Source organism: Thunnus albacares, chromosome 21 (genome assembly GCF_914725855.1).
Source record: "Thunnus albacares chromosome 21, fThuAlb1.1, whole genome shotgun sequence".
Classification (NCBI taxonomy): domain Eukaryota; kingdom Metazoa; phylum Chordata; class Actinopteri; order Scombriformes; family Scombridae; genus Thunnus; species Thunnus albacares.
The window spans coordinates 11,479,068-11,502,759 of NC_058126.1; the positions used below are offsets into that span (position 1 = coordinate 11,479,068).

The 23,692-nt window shown below is 38.3% G+C and overlaps 1 protein-coding gene and 1 long non-coding RNA gene across 3 annotated transcripts; both read right to left on the reverse strand.

Moving 5' to 3' along the window:
* Window positions 1–3,790: 3,790 nt before the first annotated feature.
* LOC122972769 lies at window positions 3,791–6,521 on the reverse strand. Of its 2 annotated transcripts, XM_044340099.1 has the most exons (7): window positions 6,097–6,521; window positions 5,512–5,656; window positions 5,272–5,385; window positions 5,019–5,163; window positions 4,724–4,872; window positions 4,483–4,622; window positions 3,791–4,401 (listed from the first exon to the last, which is right to left on the reverse strand). In XM_044340099.1, exons 1-7 carry the CDS (start codon window positions 6,239–6,241, stop codon window positions 4,247–4,249), a joined length of 993 nt encoding a protein of 330 aa, XP_044196034.1. In that variant the 5' UTR covers window positions 6,242–6,521; the 3' UTR covers window positions 3,791–4,246. The 2 variants fall into 2 exon arrangements, with proteins under 2 accessions (XP_044196034.1, XP_044196033.1); XM_044340098.1 differs by having other exon boundaries at window positions 3,791–4,622.
* Window positions 6,522–7,236: 715 nt separating this feature from the next.
* Window positions 7,237–10,542, reverse strand: LOC122972856. Its single transcript, XR_006399861.1, has 4 exons — window positions 10,431–10,542; window positions 9,781–10,127; window positions 7,769–8,166; window positions 7,237–7,633 (listed from the first exon to the last, which is right to left on the reverse strand). It is a non-coding gene; the product is annotated as an uncharacterized LOC122972856 (long non-coding RNA).
* Window positions 10,543–23,692: the final 13,150 nt, after the last annotated feature.

The following is a 23,692-nucleotide window of genomic DNA, read 5'->3' on the forward strand; positions in this document are numbered from 1 at the left end:
CAAAGACAAAGATAAGCAGCAAAATCTCACAAATTGAAGCTGTAACAAGGTAATGTTTGAAATTATTGCCTATAAGTAACTGAAAACACACAATAGATTATCAAAATAGTTGCTTATTCATTTTCCTATAATCACCTTATCATTTAATTTCTATGTAAAATGTGCCTTTCCTGTTTTCAGCCTGATGTTGGAAATGTCTGAAATAATTGGTTGCTCATATGGAAAAATACTGTAGTTTATACAAGAGATGTTTCATTGTTAGTGCCTTTGAAAAGTGTTTGAAGGAAGAGTTTAAGAAACAGGAGGAACCACCTGCAGTTTGTATTGCAGTCAATGAGAGCCTGCTCCCTATCAGTTAAGGTTTAGATTGCAAAAACTGTTACTTCTATGGGAAATATATTTACATTTTGAGAGAGAGGAGGCTTGTGGCAACATTATGAGGTATGATATGTGCTTGGAGAGTTAAAACTATGGGAGTGAGATGCATTTTGAATTTGTTTTCTGGTCTAAAATACCTAATGCTCTCCCTTCTGCCTGATCATATCACACCATGATGAGATCTGAAAACTGCTGTAAAAACCCTCACTTTGGACTTAAATTGCTCAAAATGTTCAAAAGGTATCACAACACAGAGCACAACTTTGAATATTGAAAGTCTGCTGAACGTTTTAAAGTTTGAACGGGGTCTGTAGGCCAACGTACGTCCGAGCAGGTGAGTTTCTAAGTTCCAAAGAGTTTCCAACTTTCCAACCGAGGTCTATCATTCCTCCCATAGACTGCCATTATAAATTTTAATCTTTTAAAAATGTATATAAAATCACTGGAATATGCTAGAAAACACACATTGTGGAAACATGCTCAACATGTTAGAATAGGAACCGTGTTTTTAGCTGTAAGCATGTCAGAAACACAACGGAATAAAATAATAAAGAGATCGAAGAACAAAGGATAGGAGTCTCTTGACGAGTATTCAGTTGTTAAGAAGAAACGTTTATCAGTCAATTTAAAATATTTTCCAATCAAACAGTCCTTTAGTCTATCTGATGAAGCATAAATTCTGCTCTATATTTTAAATTAAAACGTGTAAAAGCACTAAAGCTGGGGTCACGAGGTCATGTTTATGCATTTAATCAATGCATTTAAACCTCAACTTGTATTGATTACCTCCACCAACCCCTCTGTTTGTTGATTCCAAACGACTGAAGACCACTCATTAAAACGTTAGTTATAATTGATGCTCGCCTGCGTAGCCGAGCATGCCTCAATATTCCAAGCTAATTTAGCTGTACCCTGCAGAGTGAGGAGGGCTTGAGTGGGAGGACAACTTGGCATAAGGTAAGACTTCTTTTTCCAAACCAATCTCTTTTCTCTGCATAATTATATGAATTAAATTAATTGGGAAGGCACATTTGCATATCTAGGTTATTTCTCTTACTGAGAAAAAGGCCTTTGGAGAGTATAGAAACAATTAAAAGGCTGCCAGACAGTAAAACACCTCCATTTCTCCCTTCACGTCTGCCATTTCCTCCAGTGTTTTGCTCCGGGGAGGATTTGGTCTCAGTACTCTGGAGGAAAGACGTGATAACATCACAGTGCAATATGTGCAGGAGTCACATCCATGAAGCAATTTAATGGACTTTGCAGCCACCTTTAAAACACACTACCCATGATATCTTTAAATTAGTTACTCTGAACATTTGCAGGTATTTATTTAAAAAAAAAAAAAAAAAAACGTGTTTTGCCAGGGAGGGGATAGTTGAAAATAAGTTCTAATGGAAATTTGATTGGACTTGTTCAATCTGATACTGTCTTGCAAATGGTGTGTGGGGAATCTCATTTTCTGCTCCTGACAAGTTTTCCCACCTTCATTGTAAGAATATTGGGCCCAATCTGGTGTGAAGCCGTTGCTAATTTTAATCACCTAAGCCGATGCATTATGTTGTCAGGGTTGAAAGACTACTAGAATATCTTACTCGACTGGAAGTTACTTTATACCAGAGTTAGGATTACTTGTGTTGAAACCTATTACCATAAAAGCCCAGAAAATATGTTTACTTATGATATTTCACTGTAAAAGGGCCAATGTAGCATTTTGACTGTGATCATTTGAGTATGTGAGTGCAGTCTTCCAATTCATCCCTTTCCTATTTTAATCCAGTAATGTGTTCACCATTACTTCTTATATCTGGAGCAGCAATTAAAGATTATTTTCATTATCAATTAACGCAGATTATTTCAATCTACCAATTAAAATGTCAAAATGCCCATCGCAGTTTCCCAGAGCCCTTGATTACCTTGAATATTTTGGGGGTTTTTTTATTCACATTTAAAATGCTGAAAACAGTGAATGTTTGCCGTTGTTACTTAAAAATGCCTTAAAATAGTGTTTCAGCTCCAATTAAAACAAAACTTTCATATATTCTCTTATGAGCGGAAAAAGAAGTTTAAATGAAACTTCAATGGAAAATCATAATGACTGAGCCGCAACATCCTCACTGCAGGAAGATCTGTAATTCCCACATTTCCACAAGTATAATATGTCAAAATCTATGTTTTTGGAAACAGAATTACTGATTTTAGTACATACACCAAACAAAATTACAGTGATATGGTTTGTAATGAGAGATTTTCCACTCCCGTGTACTATAGCTCTGCCTCTTTCAGTAACGACCCTGAAAGCAAATCACTTCTGCATTATGAAGTCAGAGATAATAACCTTCTGCAGAAATGTCTCCAAATGAGGCAGTCAAATAAATTGCCCATGTGAGTTTATCACAGACATCCACCTACTACAGAAGCCATTTTTTGCAATCTAATGTCTGTGAACGCCAAGATAACACTTTATCAACAGCACGGAAAAGCATTATGGTTTCCATGCAGTTTGTTGTGAATGAATCAATTATTGTCAATCTAAAAATTCAAAAAGATGTCTGAGATACTGTTTCTGCATCTTACTGTAGAAATATGTGGAAAAAGACAATTCAGTATTCAATTTGCAGTCTGCAGTTGAAAACCAATTTGCTCAGCTGTGTGGTCAACATGTCCATCCGTGGACACATTCATTGTATCCCTATTGTTTTTTTTTTTCCCCTGCTGCTTTCATCTGCGGTTTCATCAGTTCTATTCAGCTGAACGTCCTCATCAAAGGTCGTGCTGCTCTTCCCCACAGCCAACGGTTGTGTTTGATATTCCATTCTTTAAGCCACATCAAGAAAGAGGGCACTTATAAACTTGAGCATGTGTGATTATCTGTGCCTGCCGTACCACGTCATAGACACAATGAGACACACAAAGAGGGAATGGGAGAGGGTATAGGGGGTTTAAATGAACTTTTTTTGGTCATTAATTCAGAAAATTTCATCATTACAAGTAAAAAGAAAAAAAGATTTGATGGTTTGGTTGTATTTCTGTAACCCTACTCTTGTTCAGCTTATGTTAAGGTTAAAGTGTGCATTAGGATTTGATGCTTTTTGAACAGAAATCAAATAACTTGGCCAAAAAAACACATAAATAGTTTGTGCCTCACTGGATAATTTTCGTTTTGTTTGTTTTGGATCATTTGGGTCTTTGTTACCAATAAAATTTGGTTTTCAATCTTGAATTCAGAGACCTTCTGTCAAAGGGCTTGAGCCACTGTGCCATCTTCTGGTAGAACAGAGCTCTTCTTGTCATTTCAGTTTATCAGTGTGGTGTGAATATATGCTGCCCTCCTTTGGTGATTAATGTAAGGTGCACATGTGCAAATGATTACTCCTCGTATATTTATGTAAGGTGTCAGTTATAGTAACAGTAAAAAAAAATGACCACTGCATGATATAGACATTTATTTATTTGATAGGGTTCCCACACCTTCTCAAACATCAAATTCAAGGACTTTTTAAGGACTTTCCTGGCCCAATTCCCTCAAATTCAAGGACCCACCATGGCGTAGTTTGAGTCATAGATCAAGGTTAATTACTGTTATAACACAGAATTTTAATAATGAGAACTAGCAGGCTTTACAGAATCTATGTGGTCTCTGGCCTTCTCCAACACAGCCAAACAATATTCTATTATTGCACAAAATATATGAATCCAAGCACTTTCAATGACCCATGTCTATTTATGTCAACTTTCAAAAACTTTCAAGGCCTTGATTTTTTTTCCCCTCAAATTCACAAACTTTCAAGGATTTCAAGAAACTGTGGGAACCCAGATTTGATTGTTTTGCTGTTACCAGATGAACTTATAAGCTTTCCTGATGATGTCAGTTCTGCAGTTTTTGTTGGCTCCTGCCTTCAGGTTGGCACACTGTCTGGCAGCTCTCAGATGTCACATAGGGCTCCATGGCAGGAGGTTTGTACAGACATATAGACATCAAATGGACTGAGCTCATGATGGTCATCATTAGCATAAGAAACCCTGGAGATAATAAAAACCATGATGAGCTTTCACAAATATGACACTTAAATGTACATTTACTACTCTTGGGTAAGATCTTACCACAATAGACTGTGTTTGCAGCAAAGTCATGAATGCGATAGCTTCTGGTGAACATTGCACCCAGGCCCAGAATGAGAATGGCGTACACAGTGAATGTGTAGCGCATGTACTTGGTGAACAGGAAGCTCTGCATGATGAACCTGAGGGGAGTAGCATGCATTTTCAAACATTTCTTTCAAATAAAATCTTTCCATAAAGTTAAAAATACATAGAGGGCATTCCTTTAAATCTCCAGTCTTACCAGGTTAGAGTGCACAAGAGGACTACGGTGAGGACAATGGTGCTGACCAGTGGGTCCTGTAGACCAGCTTTGTACTTGAGCACGATGCCAAGACCCACGTCAGCTTTCAAGAGAGTCCACCAGGCAAATAGTGCCAACCCATTCTGTGTCTGCAACAAATGATAAAACATACACATTTAAAACTGACAAGAATTTGAGGAAGCTTTCATTTTTTTTACCTCTCATCTTTCCTGATGATTACCAAATGCAATTGAGCTTTTACTGCAGTGATTATGAGGTAAAAAAGTAGCCTCACCAGGTAACGAATCCACCCGATCTCATCAGGGTTGTTGATGGCTAGCCAGGCTTTGCACTCGTTGAGGTTGTAGTAGGACATGTAGAGCATGTAGAAGCTGAGGGCTGGTAGAAACCATGTCAGGATGACCGCTCCAAATACATTGCTATAGAAAGCCAAAACAAATTTGATCGCTTGTGCACATATTTCTTTGTGTGTGTGTGTGTGTAACTATGTGTTTTCTGTAGTTGTGCATGCTACAAGAACAACTCACTGTTCATCCCACATAATGATAATGTAGGTTCTTGCAATGTTAATCATGACCCACATCAGATAAAAGACTGGAGAGTGGATTTCCGGATTGCATGACACAGGACCGAGGACATTTCTACAGATGGAGCAAAGACAGAGTCAACTGTGATCACATGCAGAACCTTGGGTTACCATAGAAGCTCTGGTAAAACACACTTTACTCTGGCATTGTATTACATTTTAAAGACTACATCCTTGCTACCTTTTACAGAGTCCGACCATTGCATGCGTGAGCCAAGCCATTGACCAAATGTCAGTCAAAATCCAGTTGCTCTCTGACCACCAGTCCATAGTCACCTCCAGGGGGAAGGTCTCAGACACATTCCTGGATGAGGTCTTAAACAGAGCTGTAACCACAGGTAATACATCAACAATCAAGGTGTAAAGATTGTAAGAGGTGTGTGTGTGTGTGTGTGTGTGTGTGTGTGTGTCTTTTCTGTATGGCCTTAACTTCATTGGCATCCATCCAGGCCAATCTAATAGCTTGCAAAAAGTACATAATTTATAATGACTGGCAAGGCAAAGGTTGTTCAGTAAGAATTACAGTAAACAGTAAAGTTGAATCATGCTTGCTGAAAGTAAGCTTTCAATGTGGTGACTTTTCAAGTAAAATAAAAAAAGTCTTTTTTTTTCTTTTAAAGTATATGATATATATATATATCACTATGAGCATAGCACCAGTTTATCAAAACCTTGAGAGTTTGAGATTCTTTCATCTCCGGCTCTCAGTACAGCATCTGTTATCATTGTATGATTTAAAATTTTCAGTAGACGTCATGTCACTTACCGTTGGGCACGGTGCTGTCCTTTGCCAGACTACAGAAGACTATTGAGCATAGCTGAGTAATGACAGCCAGGGCAACGCATACAGCATGTGTCATTACATGGTCACTCTTTTTCGCTGCGAGGAGGAACATCTGGATTCTCGCCATAGTGTCTAACTACAGCTCTAAACGCTGTCAGGCACAACAACTGCCACCACAATCTAACATTTTGGACTTTGGATTGCTGCATGTACTGTTTTATGGCATCTCTGTGATTACATGTTCAATGCCCTGTAAGCCTGGTAATTATGATCCAGTGATGATATTACAAGTCATGTGAGTATATGTAATAGAGTAAGAGAAGGGTTTTACCATCCAGAATGATAAAATGTTTTTGACTGTGTAGACAACATTACTTTTCACAGGGATAAATTGGAGATGTTGAGCCGATTAATGAATTAGACAATCCACAAAAAAATCAACAATTTTGACAGCTGATTTTAGTTATTAATCAAGCAAAAATGTAAAACAATATTTGTTTCTAGCTCAACAATTAATTTTGCTTATTATTCCTTCCCTTGGATGTTGAAGATTCACTGTGCAGAATGATGTATATGCAAAGTCTGACAATCCCCTTCATCTGCTGAAGGGGGGAAGTTTCTCTGTGCTCACCTTAAATCTCAGTTTCAGGCATGTACTTATGAGCATGATTTGTAACATCACGACTAGTTTGGAGCCTTCATGGTCCAATATGCAACTTACACAGGTGTGATGTGGAAACTTGAAGACTCCAGTGTCCAGCAGTTAAACTTTTGAAATGAAGATTTTCAATGAAGGATAAGAAAGAGATGTCATTTCAAGAATTTTAACAAGGTAAATTAACTTTTTTTGTGAAAAGATATTAGACACAAATCATTATTCAGAGCATATATTTTTAGTCTAGAGGGGATGTCTAAGGGGATCTCTATAAGATTGTAAATTCAATATCTTTGGAGTCTGGACTTTTGGTCAGACAAAACAAGTAAATTGAACTTTTTCTGACATTTTATAGACTAAATGATTTTTGTCCTTACAATGAATCAAAGAAATACCATAACTTTATTGTCATTTTTTTATTTATTTGTTTTTTTTAAGCTGTACATTGAATTTTTCTATCGGGTTAGTAATGCAAAGTGTTTTAGTATTTTTAAAATATAATTGCAGTATTTACACATTCATTGTAGTATATCCATAGTAAATTTCAACTCAACTAACTGACTGCCATTCTGAAAAATACTGCTGAAAAGACAAAAAAACAAAAACAAAAAAAAAAACACCAGGGAAAATCTGCCCTGCACAAGTACACACCTGAGTCTTACAAAATCATTTTTTACCCACCTGTAAGAATAGGCTATTTTATACTAACATTCATTCATAGAAAGATTTTTTTCTGCGTCAAGGAAATTTCTACTGGTGACATAAAGGGTCCACTGTCATTGTAAAATGGCCGTTTGTGGTGTTTCCATGTGACCAGGGCAATGCGAGCCACAAACAAGATGCAGGAAATAAGCAGGATCACAGCTGCAGAGAAAAGACAAGATCAAATATCTTTATAAACCAATAACCAGTGTACAGAGAAATTTAATCAATCACCAAGAAGTAAATTGGAAAATATGCAGGATGCTAATTTCCCTTAGTTCAGGGTTGAAACAGTACCTGCAAAGATGTAAATGGGACTTTCATTAGAGCCAGAATTGCTCAGGGTGCCTGTTAACCACAGGATTACCACAGGGTAGATGGTCATGATATAACGCACATGCTCATCTAAGTAGAAGTTTTCTAAGAGAAACCTGGGGAGAAAAAGAAGAAGACAAAACATTTGGGTGCATTTGCTCAGTGTTGTCTCTTAGAGGAAGGGGAAAAAAAGCAGTCAAACATCAAAACACAGCAGGGAGTAAGGCTCACCAGGTTAACAGCTCCATTAGAAGTAACAGCATTGACAGCATTGCACAGTCACATCTAGATGTGACTGTCTGATGCTGCAGGTATATCGTCAGGTTCAGTATAGTAGAGAGGGTCCCCCATGTTGCATACACAGCCATTCCATTTTGCACCTGATTTAACATGAGAGAAGACTTGGATAAGCACCGCAGATGTCTGTTTAGGCAACATGTGATTACATGTTACATCATAAAGTCAGAAACCATATTGTACACATTGCAGAGTTAAACGATTTTTGTGCTAAAGGCAAGCAGCCAATGCGAAGCTGTACCAGCTTCTATGGTGGCTGGCAATGTCCTAATCCTGAAGCATTTGGCAGCTTCTCTGTAAGCTTCAAATACAGTTTTCTGTACAGGATGTTGGTCTGTTACATGACTTCATCTATCACTACTTCTTCAATGTCAAGTGCAAGGCAAGGAAGGACTGGAAACCAATCTTCTTTTTTTTTGCAATACCCCAGCTGGGCTGCTTCTAGCCTCCTAATCTCAAGGCACAGGCATTTCAGCAAGAATGTACTCTTTAGATATGGGTGATGAAGCAGCCCATAGCTTTGGAGTACTGGCTGACTTCTTTGCCTTACAGAGTGTCAGCAGTGTACAGTGGGACTTAACAAATGGAATGCTATTGACTGATTAATACAATGTGGCTTTAAATACAATACACAGTGGATGAAAAGCTCTGGAGAAGAAGAATTTGAAAAAACAGACTCAAGACTGTCATACCATATGGAATATCTTTGATTCTAAACTAGCAGTACAATAATTTATCTTTGCTTTCCTGTGAAAATCATGCTCCAAAGCTCCAAAATGTAAACTTTTAATGAGCTAAGAACAAGACTTAAGAGTCTACAGCTATGATAGTGTCTCTGCTAGGCTGTACTTGCCTTGTACTTAAAGGTGCAGTGTGTAGAATTTAGAGGGGTTATACAGTTTGTTGCATTCTGCTACCTCACCACTAGATGTCACTAAATCCTACACATGGCACCTTTCAATGCCAATATCAACATGCTAACATGCTCACACTGACAATGCTAGCATGCTGATGTTCAGCAGGTATGTTTACTATGTTCATCTTCTAATTAGCACTAAACACAAAGTACAGCTGAGGGTGATGGAAATGTCAATAGATTTTCAAGCATTTGGTCGTAAACCAATGTACCGGACAAACTGAAATTTCAATCTGATGATTGCTGTAGCTGAAAAGTTAATGATTCACAGGTTATTACATTTCCACATGAGCAGTACAGGAATGTTTGTGTCAAATCTCATGGCAATCCACCTTATAGTCATTGAGATATTAAACTGAAAGCCCCATTGTCAACCTCATGGCAGTGCTAGAGGTAAATTTAGGGGATACGCTTCATTTTCTTGCAGCCATGAATGGCTGTACAAAATTTTGTGCCAATCCATCAAATAAATGTTGAGATATTTCACTTGACTGTTAGCTTTACTGTTTGCTGTTAAAGCCTACATTTTATAATTACAGGTTTCTGGGAATGGCTTTGTAATCTTATACTATACTCAAACTGTGAGTATTTTGGATTGCCATCTTTTAATGTGCCTGTAGCCCTTCACTCCAAAGAACACCTTTGTTTGCAGAATGTGTGAATTTATTACTGTTTTTACAAGCTTTTTACTCACTGTCTGTAAATCCAAGATACTCTCCTTTTTACACCCAAGTGGAGATCTCAAAAAACTAGGATATGATAGGCTGTGATATAGTTTTACCAATATTCTGAAGAGCCAAAGGTCTATGTTGTGATATTTGTTCAGCCAAGCTCCATAGATCTTCAGTCCATGACAGGAGAAAAATATGATCATGTAATTGGTGACTGTCATCAGTGCTGAGGTTATCAGCGCTGGCAGCAACAACCTACACACACACAGAAAATTAGACAATTAAACTGTCATGAATTACAGAGAAACATGTTTGGGCTTCCAACCTGAACTTGCACACTTACTCTCTGTCAAACAGCAACAACCATGCAACGTTCAAGCAAATATTAATGATAATAGAGACATGAAATCCATAGGGTAGCACTGCAGGAGTGGTATACAGCCAGTCATAAGCGCTCCTGCGGGGAGCAAGGATAATATTGTCAAATTCGGGAGGGAAAACACACTGCAACAAACAAATTGTGCCTGTGGGGAAATAATCAGACTCTTTCATACAATGTCAGAGCAATCTGCAAAATGTAAAGAGAATATGACTAAATTGCCTCTGGACTAGGTGGAATGATCTGCTGCATGCAATAATGCGAGAAAATGATATAAAAGCATGAAGAAATAGATACAGTTCTGCTATATGATGCAGCAATTAAACAGTATCTTCTTTTTTGAATTATGAATGAATTATGACAAATGGTGCAAGAGCCTACCTTCTACAGAGTCCCACTAAAAAGTATATAAACATGGCAAAAATCCAAACGTATATGAAGTCCCACACAAACAGAGACCACTGAGCAGGAGTTATGGGTGTTTTATACTTGAGTGTCACATCCTCTGTTTTCTGATGGAAAAGACCTGGATTGAGATAAGAACAGTTTGTTATCTATTCAATTACCATGTTTTACATAAGCTTCAGCTGATTAGAACTATCTGACTAATACTCACCTGATTTATCACCAAATCCTGATAGAGAGTTGAATGTTATTGCAACTAAAAAGACAATCAATCCAAGAAACATGAGCACAACACGGACTGGGTTGTGGTTTACCATGGTGAGGGTCTCAGGGTGAAAGTCCACGAGAGGATACAACAGTCACTTCACACAGAAAAAGAAAGCAACAACAAAAACATTATCCTCTTGATAAAGTAAAAACTGAATCGACGTTGAGAATCTTATAAGCAACCTCTTTACATATTTACATACATACGCTCTCAGGCTTTGCTGGTTTTACCACAACAAATGTATTCCAGTATCTGCAGATCAGAAAAAAGAAATGACAGTACCGTCCCTGTCATAACCTGTCTTGGCATAATATGGCGAGTAATCTCTTTTTATGGACCTTCAGTGAGAATATGTTGACTCCGCCCGCCATAAACAATCTTAGTTGTTAAAAGCAGGGTAAAGAGTAACAACCAGGTTGTGAAAAGAAAATCAGGAAGCAATTGTAAGAATGTGACACATAAAGGCAAAACAGAAAGTTTGCTAAATCAGCAAAGTGACATGGAAATAAAAGGTTACAGCTTCAAACAGCCTAACATGTGCATCTTTCGAGTCAGGAAAGCTGGAAACCTCCCTTTCTTTTTGATATTTAGTCAAAGCTAATGTCAAGGCCACAAGTCTCTATCAATCTGTTAATCATTACTCAAATTTACAATATTTATACAAGTTACATGATTTGTTATGAGCATTATTTATCATATTTTCCCAGAGGCTTCACTTCCATATACAGTGCTGCTTGAAAGTTTGTGAACCCTTTAGAATTTGCTCTATTTCTGCATAAATATGACCTAAAACATGATCAGATTTCCATTCAAGTCCTACAGCTATATAAAGAGACATCAGTTAAACAAATGAGACAAAAACCTCACACTTGTTAATTTATTTATTGTGGAAAATAATCCAATGTTACATATTTGTGTGTGGCAAAAGTATGTGAACCCCTAGGATTATCAATTCATTTGAAGAGGAAATTACAGTAAGTTGTTTTAATCAATGGGATGACAATCACATGTGAGTCTGGGAGACCCTACCTTATTTAAAGAAGAGAAATCTGGGTCTTCACTGTCAAACTCTGAGCTTCACAACACAGGTTTGTGGAAGTGTATCATTGCTTAAACAAAGGATATTTCTGAGGATCTTAGAAGACGAGTTGCTGATACTCACCAGGCTGGAAAGCGTTACAAAACCATTTAGAAAGAGTTTGGACTCCACCAGTCGACTGTCAGGTAGATTGTCTACAAATGGAGGATATTCAACACCATTGTTACCCTCCCCAGGAGTGGTCGAACGACAAAGACCACACCAAGAGTAGGCGTGTAATAGTCCGGGAGGCCACAGCGGACCCCAGGGTAACGTCTAGGAAACTAAAGGTCTCTCTTGCAGTGGCTACAGTCAATGGTAATGAGTCCACCATCAGGAGAACATTGAACAATGGTGTGCATGGCAGAGTTGCAAGGAGAAACCATTGATGGAGCTATGAGTTCTGAGTCATACCAGCCAATTCTACAGGAAAATGTCAAGGTATCTGTCTGTGAACTGAAGTTCAACAGAAAGTAGGTCATGCAGTAAGACAACGACTCTAAACACACAAGTCGTTCTACCAAAGAATGGTTAAGGCAGAAGAAAGATAATGTTTTTGAGTGGCCGAGTCAAAGTCCTGACCTTAATCCTAAAGAAATGCTGTGGAAGGACCTGAAGCATGTAGTTCATGTTGAGAAGCCCACCAACATACCTGAGTTGAGACTGTTCTATAAGGAGGAATGGGCTAAAATTCCTCCAAGCTGATGTGCAGGGCTGATAAACAGTTACTGGAAACATTTGGTTGAAGTTATTGCTGCAAAGGGGGGGTCACACCAGTTACTGAAAGCAAGGGTTCACATACTTTTGCGTCCCACAAATGTGTGTTTTTTGTCTCATTTGTTTAACTGGGCTCCCTTTATCTAGTTTTAGGACTTGTGTAAATATCTGATCATGTTTTAGGTCATATTTATGCAAAAATACAGACAATTCTAAAGGGTTCACAAACTTTCAAGCAGCACTGTATTTCTTTTGTTTTTTGGATTGCAGAAAAAGCAGAAACTGATTTATATATTGATGTATTAATATCGTGTTGACATTAGCCTTGGGAGCCATCTATTGCCCTCTTCTGCTGATTGTGGCTATGCGACTCTTTTCTGTGCAATAATACTGATGGAACTGGACTATTACACACTGTACCTGAATCAAATTCCACCAACTTAACTGTGTAGTCATTGTGATTTGAGTTGAATTATTTAGGAGTTTTACATTTTCTTTTACCCTGTATGTTTGCATTTTGAGGTTGAAGTGAAAGTGTATGGCTGAAACCATACTGTTTTTGTCCTGACTGTGACTGAATGTAATGTACTTGCATTATGTAAAGTGGTCACTGAGTGAGTTGTGTGTGCAGTTTTTTTCCACACAGTGGCACTATTGCATGACAGTGTGGTATTATGTGAGTACATGGTTTCAGCTCACTGTACTTTTAATTCACATGTAAATGCAGCATGGATGCAAAGGAAAATAGGCTTACTGAAGATCTGCCTCTGTTTTGAGACATTTTTCATACACTACTGCATCTTTGGGATGCACCATCTCATGTATTTGAACTATTGGGTGAAATCAGTTTACTGTGGTAAAGCAGTCTTTTCCACCTCCGTTATGAAAGTTTCTTCTCTGACTACTATAGTCCAAATTTGATTTCTTTTTATGATTTGTCCAACAGATTTTATTATTGCCACTGGTATTGGCATCTGTGTTTTATGGAGCTGGTAACATCAAGGAATTTCATTACTTATTTCTACAGATCTGATACACTGTCAGGGGAGTGAGCAGTAAACAGTGAGACTGAACCAGTGAGATAAAATTACAAACTGCATTGCTGGATTACATGCAAACCTCCTTTCTTGTGAAAGTAGTGTGTAGGTCGTTAGAAACAATCACGGGAATGGCAAAACCTGCCACTAACAATTAAAGTTACTATAAAGACATGTAATTACAGAATTGAATGGCTATTTCAGAAAGATTGCTGACCATAAATAATATCAAAAATGGGTTTGATTTCATGAAAATCTTTATAAAAACATTATACATTTAATGGAGAGTTTTAGTGTCATTTGTTAAACAATATGCTTTATATAATTTGTGTAATGGTACAAAACATCAATTAGTAACAGCTTCATATTGCATGAATTTTAGCTGACACTGGGATACAATAAGAACACTCAAACAGCTAAAGTCACTTAAAACAAGTATATTGTGTCCATGTGCGTCATTATCCATATGATCCAATTATTCTACTTCTGAGGACTGAGTATGTGGGCAGGCAGGCTGTGACACGGCAGCACAGCTGAGGTTCAACCTTTCTAAAGGGAGCACTCGACCCAGGAACTCTCCCCTGCCAGTTTCCTCACCTGGCACCAGATGTTGCCTTGTGGTGTATTGTACTAAATGCTTGGCAATAATTAATGCAGAGCTCCTCCAGGAGGGTTTGGATTAAAGGCTTCAAGGGGTCTTACACACAAATACTCATATGCAGTCATATACACAAGTATGCACTCACTTACACACACTCAAAAAGCACGAACACACACATAGTATATGCTGGAGGTGAGTCATAACGCCTGATACATGTGGGAGAAAATAAAAGCTCTGTATTAATGCTTACTGTATGAACACTGGCAATTCTTCATGGCCATCAAGTCAACAAGCTCTTGCCAGTGTACAAAGCTAAATTTACCAAAAGAACACTTAACATTGCTGTTGACTTTATATCAACATACTGTACAGAACAGTATTTGGCTTCATTTCTGATGTTGTAATCCCACATTGTGTCTGGATGTCTCTTTCAAGTTGACTGACTGATTGCTGTGACCCGTACTGCTGGCAGAGGACAAGGCCCATTTTGTCGACTGCTCATCATCTAATGAATGAAATCATATCCAATTACACGCCCGCCATCTTTGATCACTTACATTATGAGAGATATGTGCATGATGGGTATTATAAAAGATCACTGTCACTTTGATAATAAATTATGATTCACTTTATGACTCATGTAGGTCTTTGCAACAGAGATTTTTTTTATTGGCTTCCTGCATCACACAGCGATTACATCCAAACACTGTTAAATATTAAAATATTGTCAACATTTTTTTTTCGATGCAGGCAAGAAAAGCAATTACCTTGAACTGACAAGGACCCAGATAAACAGAAAAACTGGCTAGAAATCTTGATCAATCGCAGAAGAAAAAGGATCTTAAATTCAAATAGTAATGCAAGCCATCAGCTTCCTTGGCATAGTTTCAGTGCAGACTAGATTGGACAGTTGGGACATTCCTACATGAATCGTTTCGTGATTAGGGACCCTGACTAACGAGCTCTGTGTATTTGGACTGTTTATCACCTCGCCGGCAAGGCTATGTGACTTTCACGCCATATTTGTGGACGACATTTTCGGATCCCCCTGGAACCAAGTCGCCTTCTAATGTCACAATTACACTGCCATGACCAATAGTGGTGGCTGTGCCAACTAGATTACAAATGAGGATGGCAAAGGACAACAAAGGTGAAACTGGAGGATATATTCTCTAAATGCAATCAAGACTTACTCGAAGTACCAGTACTATAATTTAGACATTATTACAAAAAAGTTTTAAGTTCCAAAAATGTTCTTGCTCTAACATGGCTGAACAAAAATAGTTTGAGTTACAGTTTGGCTTTGTTAAGAAAATAAGAAATAATTCACCTCTTTTGACTAGCAGTAGACACCATATTTTCAGCTTTGATGGAAGTTTCACAGGGATCACATCCAATCTTATTCCCTTCCATCCCTACCTCTCTGCCTGAGACAAGCTATCAGAAGAGATAAATCTCCACATATGAAACCACTTTGGTCTGTAAGAGGCTGTCAAAATAATATTTTCATCCCTCCGAAGGACCCTGGTAACCACTGCTGTCTACTGCTGTGCTGTATTATCGCTGAGGGTTAACGTCGAGTTTGGACTTCTTTTTTGTTTGTTTGTTTACAACTCAGGATGTACTGTATAGACTGTACAATTTTTCTCAATGCCACTGCTTTCCTGTCACTCACACCAGTGCTTAAAGTGGATTGTGAATGGTGGAGGTGGGGGGATCACAGGACCATTCAGACAAGCCAGGTGATCAGATATTTGGACCTAAAGTCACATCTTGTCAGCGGGGCCTAATTCCTATGAGCACTCTTGCTCAAACTAAATAACGGATCGCTCTTAGACAAATCAGCTAGTATAAAATATGAAAAGCCTTTTATTGCTGTGTTCACAGTTCATTTCTTTGTTTTGCTGAAAAGCATTTGAAGGTTTACAGAGACATTTATTTACTTCTGGTGTCATCAGAATCATGCCTTTAGTGAAGAATAGTTATTGTTAACTGATATTTAATTATTCATAGTGACTCAGGCAAGTAAAACAAAACGGTAGAGTGGTTGGGTATGAGTGGGACCCAAAAATTATCATTGTCACTTAAAGATTGTCATTATAAATCTTTAAGTAGTACCTTTCTAATGCCCTTCAAAGTACTCTCCTTGAGATGCAATACACTTGTCCCAGCGCTTCTCCAATTCTTGGAAACATTTTCTGTAGTTATCTTTTGTGACTGTGTCCAGACCCTTCAGCGATTCTTCCTGGATATCTTCCACAGTGAGAATCTTCTCCTTTTCAGTCCCAATTTTAGTGTCACCAAGCTGTAGGCATACGCTACCCTGTGAATACACACTACTCCTGTGCTATCGATGGCTTCCAGGAATTGTTAAAAAATATAAAAACCCACTACACCCACAGACAGGTGACCGGAATAGTGAACGGAGAAACAAAAACAATGACGTTTCCATAAAATGAGGTTTCCCACTGAATGGAGGGGTGAGACTGAAAATGATGTGAATCATATGCTATCTCATTGGATTGCAACCCAACTGAACATCCAGGCAGATTTTGGACAGACTTTTTAGCAAGAAGGTCCCAACTTTGGAGTCAGCACTAGAGTCACATGTCCACTAGATTATGAGAAACAAAGACTTGACCCAGGTCCTGTGTCTAAGTACAACCTCACAGAGCCAGCTAGCATGGCTGTAGACTCAATACTTGATCCTTTTTCTTAGGCAACAGCAGAAAACAAGACTCCTCTCCGTACCATTTATCATTTTGTTGTAATTTACTGGCTATTTACTTCTATTACAACTTGAACTGGTCACAACCAGTAGACAAGCAACCAGTGATGAGGGGTTGCAAGCAGAGATTCATTTTAAGGGGTATTACACAGCACTGTCCACCATGCCAAGGAGCATTGAAGCTGTTCTGGTGGCTCATGGTGGCCCAACACCTTACACTTCTTAAGACATTTTGTGTTGGTTTTCCTTTATTATTTCACTGATTGGTATATGTGCAATCATTTGTATTTGTGTGGACAGATGCATGATATCCCAGCTGATTTTAAAATTCCTTTGCTGTCATGCAGCTCCTCTCTGAGCTCTCACATGTTGTCAATTTTAAACTCTCATCAAATCATCCGTCATGTCCAGTTTGGTATGGGCAGCACAAACTGCATATCCTTTAATTATCCAGGCTGCTCTACAGAGGATGCAAATTTGAACAAAATCAAAACCTAAATAGAAGTAAATTGAAGTAAATTGAATGTTTAATATGCATAGTATCAAAATGGTGGCTTCACAAAGATGACAAACATATGATAGCAGTTGCTGCAGGGAGATGTACAGTATGTCAAGAGAAATAAGGGCAGAAGCTTGGCCCCCCTGGTCTGTGTTATGATTAGTTATACCATTACAAGAGGATGTATCTCATTAAAGTATACATACTGTAACTGTGGTTACTGTTGATGGTAGATGTAGAGTAATGATCCGTTCCCGACACCCCAGCTTGTGTGTCAAAGCTTTCAGCAAACTAACATTTAACAGCGCATGTCTGCCCGCAGTGGCATGTCTCTCATTCACCAGTGTTCTTTCTTTCCATTCCCCGTGATTTACTTTCATATCCCCCACACCCCCGCTCTTTCATCTCTGAATCCAATACTGTCAGTGCTATAAATTCCCAGCAGCAGAATACACTGTGGTTTAGTGGCATTGTTAGGATGTCTCAAATGTGGAATTGCTTGATTCCAGGGAAGGTTTGCATGGTTTTGTTTCTTTTTACTGAAACTGCCTTTAGGACAATTCCATTCTTAAATGCTCTTACGTTGTATCATCAATTTGTATTATTTTGTAATGAAATGCTGTAATAGCCATGCCATGTCGAATTCTACTGGAGCTAGTGATTTTTCCTAGAATCTCTTTTTACATCCATCTGTGAACTCATCTGCACTTGTTGCATTTGGCTGTTGCAGAAAGCTAGAATGATAATATTGGTAATCACAGGAAACCAAACTTTTTTGGTCAAGAAAAATGGACCCTGCTCTTTAAAACACATTTCTTGTGGCTTCATTGCATTGTGGTGAATTGAAGTCACTGTCAGCAGAAAAATTGACATTTTTCTCTGTGCACCAAGGTTTCCAGTGGATATTTTTCTTTCATTTAATCCGCTTTTTTGAAATGAATTGAAACTGACTGTGTTCGAACAGCGTGACAGCCTTTTGTAACCAAATTACTTTATTATTTCTTTATCATGAACCTGAAAAAGTGACAAAATGTATAGTCTATTCGACCTCCTATATTTTTTTACAGCGACACATGCATTTAAATTTTAATGACTCCCCTTTCTGCTTTTTGACTCGTTTGGATAGTATAGAGATGTCATCATGAATGTGACACAAAGTGACTCTTTCCCAAGGTCCCAATCTTTAGCCAATAATGCAAGAAGCCCTTATGACACCCTGTCACTTCAGTAGGGACAACCCCAATTAAGGGTCCAGAGAAAGAGTCAGAGTCAGAGAAAAGGGAAAGAGAGAGGTCAAAGAGCAAGAAATGCGTGGAGAAAGCAGTGCAGTGAAGCAAAGATAATGTAGTCACTGTTCCCTCAGCACCTACTACCTGTCAGTGAACAGTTCAAGCAGGAATTGCTCCTGCCTGTCTCTACCAAGAGGACATGGCAGCTACAGAATGACAACACAATGAAAGAAAGTAACAACACAAAGCTGTAGTTCCAATATATATACAGCTCTTTCCCAAGGGCAAGAGTTCTCACACAGAAATCTGAGGATCAGCTGCAGTAAACGCCTACTGGAATGTATAAAACATACAGTCTCAAGGTTGTACATTGATAGAGAGACTATCCCAAGTCTTCCCCGTAACTGGAGGGTCAATGCTTCAATTTGACAGATCAAAAAAATAATTAAAATGATAATCAACTGCAGCCCTATTATGTCTCAATTAAGGAAAATAAAGGACATCAGATGATCTGTGGAGCATCCGAACATGCAGCACTCCATGTTAGTGTCATTAAACTGAAGTGATGTCAATATAAAGCTCCTTACAGTATATTACAGCTGGTGTAGGATTCTTACTTACTTTTGCTTTAATCTATAAATCTTGTTCCACCTTGTTCACCCACTGTACTGACAGACAACCACTGTAACGTACTCACATCGTGCTGTTCAATATTTAATACTTCCCCATGAATTTCTTTTGTAATGTTTAGGGAAGTGTGAAAAGCACAAGTCCCATAGAGGGAAATGGGGGGGTTAAGGAGGGATGAAGCCAGGAGGGCAGTCGCATGAATGTGGGGAAAATAAAAAGTGTGAGTGCTGCCTGTTCTGCTCATGGCGATGAAGAGTTTAGATTTCCAAAACCCCCAATGGGATCTGTTGGCTGTGCATAGGGACCCCCAGCCAACACTGGGGGGGTTTACTGATGTATAATGACTATTTGCTCATCAGTTATTCTTCTATAAGTCCTATAAAACATTTATAAAAATGCATTTGAATGAACACAATCTATGGAAGATGTCGATATGAGTTCATCCTTGTGTAAAGTGTCCCTTGGCTCTTTTACAACCAGCAAATGACAGTAAAGACACACACACTCAACAGAGTATGTCCACATAAAAACACACATCTTTACTGGGGGCAGTATGCTGTTGAGATATCAGCGTTTCTACGCTGCGTTTGTTTTGTTTTTTTTACTGTAAGCCTTATGGAGAAAAAAACTCGTTGTGTATTCCACCCCCTTGTGTCTGAATTATTCAGCATCAATGCCATTTCTATTCTTAGTGCTTCTACTTGTGTTTGGATGGGCTGCAGAAAAAAACCTAAGTACAAACATCATAAGTAGCATATATGTTCCAGATTCCCTACAGCATATAAAATAATCTCTGTTCATTAGCTTGGCTCTTTTAATAATAATACTGTGGTTAAGAAGGTTCGGAGATGTGCATGAGCAATAGTAATGAGTTATGATTTTCTGGAGTAAAAGATATGTAGCAGTAATTGAGCAATTACAATTAGAAAATGCATACATGTGAAAGACATGTTAAAACCCGTATGGAGATGATGAGAAATTAGATGTTTACATGTCACTTGTCAGGCCTGAAATTAATTTGCTTCAAGACAAAGAGGCCTGAATTAAATCAAGTCAAAAAGCAATAGAGTCTTCAAGGGAACATCAAAGGTTTGCAGATATCCCTCTGGGCTGCTTGAAGAGCATCGATCGAAAAATGCTGGGTGGGAACGTGCTTACGCTCTCCCATCCAGTGAAACTGATTTCATCCAGCCAAACCTCGTAGCTGAGATCTGCTAATCTCTTAAGTCTGAAATTGTTCTGAGAAAAGCAGCAGAAGAAGGTTGACTGGTAGTAGAGGAGTAGACGGGAGGGTAAATCTGAAACTGGGCGACATCTGCTGCATACTGCTGCTGCTGCAATCAATATGCTACTACAAATAAAAATAGAATTTTGTTTTTCTATGACATGTTATGCAATTCACATTTTACATGCAATATTCATCCCCACAAGCAAAGAAGTCTTTCTAGTGTTGTTTGATGTTATGGTCGAATTTTTAAACATAAAGCATTGCACTGTTACAAGGCTATCACTGCTGTGGCAGCATCAGCAGAATTTTTAATGATGTAGAATGATTAATAATTTACAGTAATATGGCTTGTGCTTCATCCACCAGCACCATGAATTTGATTAATGAAATAAATCACAATGTAATCATAAACCACAAGATTACTTTGTTGACAGAGTCAACACATTCATACCACAGTGCAAAAATATGTCAGTGCTGACACTGACTTGTAAAAATGTGATATATAACAAGCAATAAATACAACTGCTTTTTCTTGGAGTTTTTTGTAATAGACATATGAACAGTTTGAGGCTCTGACACACTCTGAGAGTGTGATTTCAAGGTAACTGTGACAAAAAAGTAATCTAACAGTTACTTTGCACTTTCTGTGTCATCTTTCATATGTTTGCAACTACCTCCTTTTGTATGAATTATTGATAAATAGCTGGCTGTTGCATGCTGAGCCAGAGAGAGAAGTAAAACATGGACTGGATTAGGCTACATACATCCCTAAATGTCTTTAAAATATGCATACAGTACCAGCCACATTTTATCTGACATATAAAATGTGTTCAAATGCTGCTGTGCTCATGGATTTGAAATGTATAAGTCATCCATCTTTTCAATTTCACTTTCAAAGAAATACATATGAAGTATGCAATTTCAATCTTGTTGAAATGCTTTGTTGTCAAGCACCAGGGATGTCAAGATTTTATTTATTTTTAACAAGCACATCTGTGTATTTTTCTGTTTCTCAGCCCCCAGACAAAATTTTGAGAGGGGTAAACTATGTAACACACTTTGATGTGCGGGCTAGCATCATGGATCCACTGTACTTGCAAGATGCTGTGACGCAAATAAGATCACACATGCCTCCTGAGGGAATCACCGCACCAGCACAAGTTCTGTTAAAGACACCACTACATGGAAAAAAAATCTTGTATTTGGATATATTGTAAGAAACCCTAAAGACACAGTAAGGGGACACCTGTGTTTGTTGTTCTTTAAGGACAGCTCTCACAGATTTACTGCAGTAAGCTTCAGATGACAATTTAATACCCCTGGGATAAGGCCGTATCCATTATGTTGAAAATGAGAGTTAAAGGGAGAAAACGTGCCACGTTAGTTGAAATTAGCACAGTAGTGAGTTTTACAAATACATTTCACCTCAGTCCATTCATAATGCTCCATTGGCAACACAGATAATCCATCTTATTTGCATACAGTGCAAGTGTGGCCACTCATTACAGCTTAGTTTATTTTCCTCTCTCTCTCTCTGTTGTGCGTTGTGTCAGAGGGGGAATATTGATTTCACCGACACTTCCAGGGAACGCCTTTATTGACAGACTGCCTCCAATAAATTGTTGATTGCTGGTTGATGAAAAGGCTTCAGGCTACAATAAATCCCCCCGATAATGTCTTAATGCAGACATCTCCTTATGCGGCGTCACATCCAAACCAAATCCATGTATTCTATTCTAAATGATATTGTTAAACCCTGATCATCCAAAGTCACCATTACACTTACAAACACCATTAGCCCACAGCGGGTTCAGTCTTTGCTGCTGCTGCTGTTGCCAGGGTTATGCCATTGAAGTATGCACCCTTGTTATTAGATCTAGGCTGCCTGGCAGGCACAGAGCAGAGGCTAGGCTGGTTTGCTGCTACTTGCTCTCTCCCAGCAGAGTAGCCTCCAGTCATTCATCAGTATCACTGCTAGAGAGAGACACAGAGTGATGGGAGAAGTCTGTGTGATGTGCACTGTGTTGCACAACTGTCTCTGTTTGTGTGTGTGTGTGTATAACTGAGTACAAAAATGTGGGATTCAGGTGATAAAAATTGCTCTGAAAAATCTGTTCAGCAGCTCTTGCTGTATAACATGCACTAAGGATTTCATTTTCAATAACACAGATGTCAGAATTTAGCATTACATATTATATATATATGTTTCTTTTTTGATTCCAACAACACAATGGAACTGAGCCTCACAGATGTTAAAAACTGGCTATCACAAAGCTTTCCTCACCTAAATCAGAAGCTATTGGTCCTGACTCTTCCATTAATCACATTTCCCTCTACTTAGGTTCTCTGTCCACATGCATTAACCCCCATTGTAGAAATATGTGTTATCTTTGACAACAAGCGATGTCCAATCATGCTTCCTGCAACCTCGCACATTTCAAAAATTCGAGTCTGTAAAACTATGTGTAACCTGTTTTGAAATAGAAAAAATATAAATACAGTTATTATTATAATAATTATATATTTTGCAGCCCAGTTGGTTACAAACATAAGACATGAGCATTCGCCCTAACCTGAAGACAAAATAAGATAACAAATGAAATTAAACAACACCCAAAGGTATGATATGTTTATGCAATTCGCAACTGGGGCCTGCATTATTACATAATCTTGCGCCCCTATCTTTTGCAGGGGCCCTTAACAAAATAAAGGTATTATTATTTTAGTTTATATTGTGCTCACATGGTGCATTTTTCTAAATAAAGTTGTGTTTCATCAAATTATTGTAAACTAACTGACATACAGAAAACCTGGGAGTGAGAATGTGTTTGACAGGTGCAGTATTATTCCACTGTAGCCTACTGGTTGGTTTCTGGTTATAAGTGCAAAATATAATGAAGTTGGCCTCCATAGTACCTGAATGGAACTTGGAGGCAACCATGCTCATGTCAATACCTTGTTGCTAGTTTAGGCGCTGAATGTTGGAAATTACCTAAAAGTAGTCTTATCAACATTAGCCAACACAGCCTCTAAATTAGTAAACCTAATCAGCCACTAAATTAACTACACCTGGGATCCTTTCCCCCTTTTCCTGTGATAATCCGCACTAACATTCCCATTAAAAATAATAACGTCGTGCTGAAGTAGTGCTGTTGCTTTAGACTACCTCTAAATTGTCTTGTAGAATTGCATAAGGTCTCTAACTGGATAGCTGAATCCAAAC

Coding starts and splice junctions, on each gene's coding strand:
- LOC122972769 (XM_044340098.1), bottom strand. CDS start 6,241: ATGGCGAGAATCCAGATGTTCCTCCTCGCAGCGAAAAAGAGTGACCAT. Junction 5,657..6,096: donor GGACAGCACCGTGCCCAACG/GTAAGTGACATG, acceptor CTGTGGTTACAG/CTCTGTTTAAGACCTCATCC. Junction 4,623..4,723: donor CTCTTGTGCACTCTAACCTG/GTAAGACTGGAG, acceptor TACTCCCCTCAG/GTTCATCATGCAGAGCTTCC.